Source organism: Callionymus lyra, chromosome 6, assembly GCF_982586985.1.
Source record: "Callionymus lyra chromosome 6, fCalLyr1.hap1.1, whole genome shotgun sequence".
NCBI lineage: Eukaryota > Metazoa > Chordata > Actinopteri > Syngnathiformes > Callionymidae > Callionymus > Callionymus lyra.
This window is the reverse complement of record NC_141823.1, coordinates 13,926,010-13,935,940: the sequence shown is the minus strand read 5'-3', so window position 1 is coordinate 13,935,940 and position 9,931 is coordinate 13,926,010. Positions and strand designations below refer to the sequence as shown.

The window sequence follows — 9,931 nt, the reverse complement described above, 5'->3', positions numbered from 1 at the left end:
GAACGAGATGGTTTCATTGTTTTGCGTTTGGTCGTCGACGACGGGACCTAAATAGAGAAGAGCCAAATAAGAAGTGTCGAAACATCCCGAGCTACTGGTTCAGAGAGTTGTCCCCGACACACTCGGTCCCGTCCGTCCTGACACACAATCCCGCAGCCTCCGCAGGGCTCAACATTAATTAAAAAGCCTTCCTGGTTTGGCTGCCGCTGAGCCAGAGCTCTGGACGAGTGGACAGTGAGCGGAGGAGAAGCCACAGTGCATTGTGTGTGTGTGTGTTTGGGGGGGTAGGGGGGGGGGTCTTTGAAAGCAGAGCCCTGACAGCTGAGGGGGAAGCATGTGTGAGGCATGTTTGTTTTGCATTTAGCCCCTGAGCACAGCTGTGTGCACTGTCCTTTTCCCAGAACACCGGAACACAGCAGACGCCCTCGCGGCTCGCCCTCCATCCAACCCCTCGGCCCGAGCGAAGGGGCCCCCAGATCCTTCTTTCTTTTTTTTTTAAAGGCAGATTCTCAGCTTTTTTTTTTTAGGTCTTGCACTCGTACAGTCGGGGACCGTCCATATGCTTCGGATTTGGACGGAGAATCCGAACTGGATGTAATTCGAACGAGCGCCGGTCTCGCAGGTTGCCCTTCTGAAGCTCGTACCTGGCCGCCAATGTGGTTCCGTTTAGGGAATTAGCGATGGTTGCTCTGCCTGAAGGTGCACGGCACCGTATCGGGTTCTGCTCTCAGGAAGCGTGGAGCTCTTTGTTCTGCCTTCAGTTCCGAGCCGGAGAACAAACACTTGTACATGTTTCGGGGGGAAAAAGAATCTCTGCTGTTCTATTTCTGTCATTGTTGCCGAGCGGCTCTGGTGCCGAGTAAACATGGAGAAACTGAAGCTACTTTTTATATGTAAACATTTCAAATCCTTCTCATCGGTCGACGGGGAACTTTCTTCTTCTTCCTTGATTGTACAAACCCAGTCACTCTCAAATAATTTCCGTTTTTGAATCCAAATATCGTCAATTTTTTTTAATGTTGTCAATATGATGTAGTTTTAGTTTCTTCCATCAGATCTACTCCAGGCAACAAGGGGTTAAATGTCAAACCGTTGCAGAACAGGAGGATTTTTTAATAAAATGCTGGAAGCGCACAGATGGTGACAACGATCTAACGTCAGCGTCACAATCTTATGTGGTTCTTTTCAATTAAAATGATCCTCCTTTAAAGACATTCCACGACTAATTTGAAGAAGCCACAGAACTTCACGAAACCATCTTGCTTTTCCAACGGTTGGGTTCGGGGTAAAATATTTCTGCCCCTCTCGCACAAATCTAAGCCTTTTCAACCCTCGACCTTTTTCATTTTGGCTAAAATATTTTGCATTGATTTCATTTTTTTTTTTAAATACCATAAAATGTTTTTTATTTTCACTCTTGTAATGCCAGTCTGAATACTAAATGTCACTGTCGCTTTTTTACATGAAAGATCTAAGAATCTATTCATTTCTATGTAAAAATCAAGGTCAACAAACTACTTTTATATTTAAAAAAAAAAAAGATTTAACTTGAGCTGATTGAAAATTGGAACCAAAAGTGAACATTTGGAATAATGTTTCATGATTTAATAAAAATGTAGATTATAAGGAGTGTTTTTATCCATTTGGAAAATTCCATTGGGATTTATTTCCAACTTGACTTTATTATAGTTAAAAACAACAGTGACTTTGGTAGTGAAACTGGCATTCTAACAGGTCAAAGCAGCAAATATAGAAACTTTTTCTTTTTCGTCAGCAGAGAGGAAGATTAAAAAAAAGCCTATTTTAGGGTCATATTTTGGATGGGGACGTTTCCTGAAGAGTTAAATCTCGGCTCTAAACGGTAGTTCTGGTGTCTGATGCTGCAGCAGAAATCATCGCTCGTCTTGTCGCTCAACAACGGCCTCGATCCTTTTAAAAACCGTCAGAACAATTTGAAAAAAATCTGCAATCCACGTCTCCTCGTGCGCCCGACGATGCCGAGACGAGATTGTGTTGAAAGAGCGAAAACAGTGAAACCAGCGCTGCCTCATGTTTGGTCGGTTCGGCACAAAGACGAAAACCTGTTAGACGTCCTCTCGGTGTTGACACACACTCCGCTCAAAGGTGGCCGCCGCTGCTTCTCCTGTTATTTCTGGCAACTTTGAACGACTACCAGGCACTTCTCTCGCTAATGCTCCCGAGGGTGGAAATGCCAAAAAAAAAAGAAAAAAAGGGGGTGAAGTCGTGTCCACGTTTGAGTTTGTGTTGTTGGACACAGAGCCGGTTCTGTTCCCAGGCCTCTCAGGCCCAAACATGGCTTCCTGGTCGCAGCGACAGGTGGATTCCAGGCTTTACCATTTAAAAAAATTGGAATATTGAACTTTCTTCTCAATTATATTTGTCTTTAAATTTACAAACTGAATTTTAAATAACAGTAAAAACTCCAAACAACAAGCGACACACAAAACACTTTCCTGTATTTGAACAATGAATTGAAATTTAAAAGTTCGACGCACTCTTGAAAAAACCTTCAGTTGCAATATTCGGAGGGTGTTTCCTGTCAGAGTTAAGTCGCCCGCCACTAGGCCCGGGTCCATCTTAGACATCTTTTTGGGGGGGATCCAACGCGGCCCCTCTGTCGGCTAGGTGCGAGCGGATCATGTCGCCCAAGAGATGGCGGCGCTGTGCTCTTTGGCCTTCATGCGCAGCGCCGCTATACTGGACGTCTTGCGGTCCGGGTCCATGTTGAGATCGTACGCGTTGATGCCCGTCGGCATGCCGGGGGAGCCTCCGAACAGGCCGCCCATGTGAGCGGGGCCCACGTGGCCCCCGGGGCCGGACACGCCGAGGAAGTCGCTCACCCCGCTGGCGGAGTGGGGGTGGGGCGTCATGCAGGGGGTCACCGTGTCACATGACACCACGCAGCCCGGCACCGGTGACGCCGCGCTGGTGCCGCCGATCCAGGACGGGTTCTGGATCTAAACGAGACGAAGGAAAATATTAGTAAACTTCACTTGGTTAGTAGTGATGGGTCGATGGTGCCTCGTGAAACAGCTGTGATACAGTGTCCTTATTTTTAAAGACCACTAGATGGCAGTCTCTGACTTAGAATCTTTGGCTCTGAACGACTAGTTCAATGAAAAAACTGTTTAAAACTATAGTGGCCTTTTCAAATGAAGACACTGTTTCATGATACACTACACAACAGTTTCATCAGGCCTCGTCAACGTATCACTGTGGACTCGTGAGTCACAGAAGTATTTTGTCATTAATGCCGACAATGTCCTTCCATTTTTAATTTTTTTCAACATTTATTTAAGTTTTTCATTTTTTGTGGTGCTAGATCAATACTTCTGATCTTAGTTTTGAATATAAGTATGACTGAATCTTCTAGGAACTGGACCTACAATGATGTTAGTCATTAGTGCTTTAACTTCCTGATTTCGTATACTAGAAAGAGTTGGTGAGAAATGAATAATCTAATCCAGGAGTCACTGATCGCTAATCTTGGCATGAATCGTCTCTGGTGTCTCCCTTAAACCTCGACATAAGCACATCTGTTCTCCCATCGTTCCATCTGCAGCAGTTCTTCACATTTCCGAATTGTCCAGATTATTTGTGGACATTTGAGATCTTCGCTGGTTAGAAAGCATTTCCATGGGCGCTGATGAACATCTCACAGGACTTTGATATCCACATACTTAGGTGGTAGTCAGTTTGAAAATTACTCTTTATCAGTGATTGGATGATGAGGCTTCATGAAACACTATGTGTAGCGTAGACACTGCATCATGATACAGTGTCTTCATTTTGAAAGACCACTAGATGGCGCTCTCTGCTTTATAATCTTTGGCTCTAATCTACTAATTCAGCAACTATACCTGGTCTCTTCAACTGCGGATCATGATACAGTGTCTTCACTACACAGAGGCCTCATCCCCTGTTTATAAATACAATTTTTAATACACCAGGGTGTCTGTGGATCCTTAAAGTCTTAAAAAGCATTAAAATAATTCATCTAAAAATAAGGCCTTGATTTTATTAAAATGTCTTGGATCGAATTTTCAAAAATCTTAAAAATTGAACACGACAACTAAGATTTTGTCTTATTTTGTGTAAAATTTCGAGATTATTTTCATGTCTTTAATTTTGGAAGGATTTGTTTTTCAAAATGAAAGTTTTAACTGTAACTACAAAATAATGTTTGGCTAAAATTGTCCCTAATACTATGTCATGGTTTCGTTGGGGTTTTTTTTGTTTGTTTTTTCTTCAATATTGGTTTATTGTCCAGTTGTTCTTAAATCTAATCCAATAGGTTTTTAAAAATATTGATAAAGTCTTTAACTTAGAAACACTGCATGGTGAACGTAAAATATATATATATATATATATATAAACTATACGTTTAGATACCTGGTGTGACAGATTTGGCCCCGGGGCCTGGAGTCCCTAATTGTTGGATGAATCATGGATCACATAATTAAAATATTTATCTAAAGTTGGAAATTAAACAGAGACTTGTGTTGAAGGATTGAATGGCTTCACTACAGCTACACATGGACAACAGTTCTTGGTTCTAAAGCTTCATTCGTGACTAACATGAAGAAAGATTCCAACCTGAGCGTAGCTCTCGGGGCGCGTGAGCAGCGGCAGCTCGTAGGCCGTGGTGAAGTGGGTCCGGACCTGCTGCATTTGACCGAAACGCTCCCGCTTCCTCCATTTGGCTCGTCGGTTCTGGAACCAAACCTGCGGATCACGAGAAGACGAATTAACGCCGAGTGTTTTTGAGCGAAGGAATGTTGAGGGTGTTGCTGCGAAAACGAAGCGAAGGAAACAAACTGTAAACACGGAGCGTCATGTGCCGTAAACACTCGTCTGCGCTGCGTCGGCGCTCGTTTGCTCTGACGAGTGCAGGCGAGAGTCTTAGCTTAGCTCTAATCGACGCCGACGTTCACATGTAAAACATTCGTCGACAGAAAGAATAAACACTCTGTGGTTCGTCTTTAAGTTCAAGACATTCAAGGACGAATGAAGTGACGAGTATTTCGACTCGTAAGCTGTGATGTTGGTGAAGTTAAGAACTTCATGGTTAAGATCTGAACTTGAGATATTAGTACATTTGTATCTAAAACTATTATAAAGACAATACTTTACAGAAAATAATGAACTTTTTCTCTTCATTATGTGTCTGACTGAAGATACAATTTTATAATGAGAACAAATTTCGACCTTAGAAAACCACTAAGGTTATAAAAAGTAACTGATATATATATATATATATATGTATATATATATATATATATGTATATATATATATATATATATATATATATACTGTATATATGGGCATATTTCTTTACCAAGACAAAAACATAGAATTCCAAGTAACTCTGATACATCAAGATTGTTACTTTGAATTCTATATTTTCGTCTTGGTAAAGAAATATTATGCCCATATATATATATATATATAAATATACATATATATATTTGTTCCACTTTGTTCTCTTTATAAAAAGGTATATAGTATCAGACACATGATGACGAGAAAAAGTTTGTTTTTTTCTGTAAAGTATTTTTGGGATAATGTGTGTTTGAGTGTATATACAGTATGTATATATAATGTGTGTGTGTGTGTGTGTGTGTGTGTGTGTGTGTGTGTGTGTGTGTGTGTGTGTGTGTGTGTGTGTGTGTGTGTGTGTGTGTGTGTGTGTGTGTGTGTGTGTGTGTGTGTGTGTGTGTGTTAATTCAGAAGATTTCAAATTTTCTTTTTGTATATAAAAAAGAAAAAGATGAATTAATGCTAAATATGTAGCAATAGACCCGTATTATTACCGTATTACTATGAATAAACCGACCCTCTTTTTAGGTTCGGCTTTTTTCTAAACTTTAGTTATTTACTAAACTAAATATTCCTCCTTGTTATCGTCTTTCCTGACAAACACCAGCGACCATGATGTCACTCATAGTCACATGAGTGACAGGAATGTCGGCTGGAAAACATTTATTTTTAATATTTCAGCAACAAAAACCGCTTTTGATTTACAACGTTCCACCATTATTGACTTTCTTGTGGCGGACGATTTCGTCAACAACCTTTTTTTTTTTTTTAATAAATAATTGACCATCGGTTTTTTTTTTCAAGATTTCCTTTGCTGACCTCAATTATTTTTGGAGAGGTTTTTTTTTTTTCGGGGGGGGGGGGGGGGACGTTAAAAAATGGTCTTTAACAAGCAACCGACTCCAGTCACAAGTGTTTCCGTCACATTATTGGTGCTTTGGGGGGTGTTGGAAAACCGAAGCCAGGCTCAGCCTCGGATTTGGTTTTCACTTTGGTTTCTGAAGCTGACATGAGTGACAGCGGAGGCGGGTTATCAATCCCGCGGGCGGCTCTCGCACTTCAAAGCGCCGTGAGCCGGCTACAGCTCTCCTGCTGGGGCCGGTTTGGCATTTCTCTGCTCTCGCTCTCTTCGGCTGAAACATAAATAAAGCCTCATTGAAAGTCCACCAGCTACTTAAGCTGTCAAGGTCTTTACCAATTACTGTCACAACGCAGAGAGTGCAACACGAAACTGTGTTTCTCCGTAATGGCCAACAGACTCGGGAGGGAAGTGGCGGCTGACAACCCTGGCTCCTCAAAACACGCTCGCATGTTTCGGCCCCGGCGTCGATCTCGGGTGAGATTCTGACGGGAGAACGAAAAAAAATGATCAAGAAAGTGTGATTATATTTTTGGCTCTCGACGCTTCTTGAAGAGACGACATCTGAGGGCCCGGGACTCGCGGCTTCAGGAAATTAAAAAGGAAAGCGCAAACAAACCTTCTAATCCCAACTGACTTTTCAATTTCCCATATTCCCTCCTCAGAGCCGCGCGCCAAAGAATACATTGTACGACCGCAGTAATCGCTACAGAGACCAGGTGACGATAACCGTGATGGGGAATCGAATCCCAAACACTCTTTAATGGTCCGACGGTGTGTGTGAGGAACACATGACCAGGAGTGAGATGTGACTTCAGGTCTTAGAGCCGATGGAATCTTCAATTAGAGAAATTAAATCAAATTTATTTTGTGAGTTTGCTCACCTGTTCATCTCAAGTCAAATATACAGAATTTAAAGTAAAGATCTCGACGTAACGGTTACTTTACATTCTATATTTTCGTCTATTATTATTATTTTCTGCAAAGTATTGTTGTAATAATGATTGAATTACAAATTTATTGACTAATATCTCAATTTTAGATCAACCATGAAGTTTTTAACTTACAGCTTATAAATCCAAATGCTTCATTTTTCATTAAATTAATTTACCGTCTTGAACTCGAAGTTTCACATATGAGAGAAATGTCATTTTTAAAGTATTTTTATATATTTTTTAAATACAGTGAGTTTTTGAGGGGAGATCATATACTATATATAATGTTTATTATACACAGATGTAATATTTTTTCAATTGAGGGCAATATACAATTTAAAATTAATTGTTTCAATTGAACTAAAAACTACTTCTTTTCTGTGTCAGACACATAATGAAAAGAAAAAGTTAATTATCTTTTCTAAATTATTGTTTTATTTCAAAATATACTGACCAATATTTTGATCTCAGACGTAAAAAACTGCTTAAAGTAAATCTACAAAGAAAAAGAACAAAAAATACATTACAAATATTTACAGGATAAGACTGTTAAAGTGAAAGTAAATATAGTTTAAGCACTTTGACGGACAATAAATTAAAAAAAATATATAAAAAGAAAAGAAAGCAATGAGAGACGATTAGGTCCAAAAACATGAAAATAGAACGTTTACAATTTATTTTTAATTGTTCTTATTTTTTAAGATTCAATATGGGTACAAAAGTTATAACTATTTTAAGGTTTTGTTCTGAACTCATGAGGGCCACATGAATACGTCAAAGGGCCACATGTGGTCCCGCACTTTGACGAGGTTTGAACTAAAGTAAAGTTTACTGCCAGATAAGTTACAAAATCATCTAAAGTTCTTCAACTGTCAATCAAAAGTGATTGACATCTGCGACCACCAACAGAAAACACGTTTGTTGTGCAGAATACAAATAAAACTAATAAAATATCACATGTTTATCCACATGTTGTTCCTTCCATTTTCTTTGCTCTTTAGATTTGGATCTTTAATGCCAGACAATGTCTGGACTCACAGAGGTATCCAGACTCCATGTTTTTAAGACCCCTGACACTTGACCTCTGACCCCTCCGGTGTATCTGTGGTGGATGAGACTGACTTCATCTCTTTGAAAGACAAAGTAAACAAACAATCTTTGAAGAGCCTCCTCAACTCAGCACCAATAAAACTTTGACGTATATGTCAGTGGAAAACAAGAGCAAATGAACACATGTTCCATGAGATGCGTACGATTGTACGACGATGATGCGCCGGTGTTTCTGTGTAAGTCGAGCCCAGTTTTCTGACTGACAGGCTTCCCTTTCATCTTTTTCCTAGAGTGCTCCAGAGAAGGCGTGAGGTTTTCAACCAGGTCCGAGATACATACAGAAACCACATGTGTATGATTCCCATAGTTCTTTTCTTTTGGTATTTAAGTGAGAGAAATATTCATCGCTCATGTTCTACACATATCAAACGCTAGCCTGCCTCAGGGCTCTAGGGAAGGGTTTCACACCTACCCTGGAGACCTCAGCGGGGACACATTCTTGTCTGAACAGGAAGTTAATGAAAGAAAAACACTGAGAATCCTGGGGATTTGGTGAGCGCACACACACACACACACACACACACTCACACACACACACTCAGGCGCACATGTGCCGCACACCCGCGATCGATGCTCCACCTAAACCCCGACATATGTCTCCACACTAGAAGAATGGGTTCATGTAAATCAGGCGGGAGGATGACCGTCGGGTGCACGCTCCAGGTTTGATGGATAATCCGAAAAAGGGAACCAAACAAAAACGTCCACTGTTGTTGATCCCACAGCGGGCTCATTGTGAGCTGATGAAAGTCTTGAATCCGAACATATGAGGCCCAGGCAGCTCAGACCTCAGCCCTGTGGGCCCCCCTGGCCTCAGTTACTCCCCCACTCCCTTCCTCCCCCAACGCCAGCAGATAAATCTCTGATGTTATTCCGTGAGTGACGTTATCTCTGCAGAGCTGCAGATGTTGCAAAGTCAGGCTTGCGTTCTTCAGAAACCTTTTTCGCTCCTCGCCACTGCTTCACGCTCACCCACTGCTGCAAACATGTTTGTGTTCCGTGCAAAGGTTTGTCTGTCATCAGTAGTTAACTGTCAGGACCTGGAGTTTATCTGTAGCCGACCGGTGCACTACACGAATGCATCCATTTTACGCTGCTTATCCAAGATTTGGGGTTGCAGGGAGCAAAGTGGTCCAAATGTCCTCTTCCCAAATAACGTCTTCTTGCTTCTCTCGGAGAATAACCACTGGGAGACATTGTCTTTCTAGCTTAGCCTGGGTCTACAAGTGGTCTCCTACCAGTCGGATATACCGGACATATACAAAACTAGGTGACCAGGAGGAAATCTTAAAGGTCGCCAATGGTACTGTTAGCTAGGGAAGGGGTTCTTAAAGGGCTACGAACTTTTGACTACGGGGCCCCTGTCGTCTCAGCCTATAGGATCATCGTGGATCAGCTGGTCTAGTGGGTCTAGCATTCTCTGAGTGGGATCATAAAGGTCAGGTGCAGTCGAGAACCGTCACAAGCTATGGGTGTAGACTTTTTTTGGTCTGATCCGTCGCCTGCTTTTGTGACATGGAATTATTTCAAACGAGCAACGAAGGTTGATGGTTCGCTTCCAGGTCAGGAGGGAACCAACTTGTGATCTTTCTGTTTGGAGTGTGTATGTTCTCCCCATGTTGTATGGGTTTACTCCGGGCACTCCGGTTTCCTCCCACAGTCCAAAAACAAACAGAGGTTGATTGA

General features: G+C 41.5%; 1 protein-coding gene across 1 annotated transcript in view; it reads right to left on the bottom strand.

Moving 5' to 3' along the window:
- Positions 1-2,651: 2,651 nt before the first annotated feature.
- Positions 2,652-9,931, bottom strand: part of alx4a (ALX homeobox 4a) — a 314,532-nt gene continuing 307,252 nt past the window's right edge. The window contains exons 4-5 of the mRNA XM_087793756.1: positions 4,600-4,746; positions 2,652-2,978 (exon numbers count right to left, since the gene is read on the bottom strand). Coding sequence (XP_087649882.1) covers positions 2,658-2,978; positions 4,600-4,746 — 468 coding nt within the window. The 3' untranslated portion in view covers positions 2,652-2,657. The remainder of the gene's footprint in view (positions 2,979-4,599; positions 4,747-9,931) is intronic.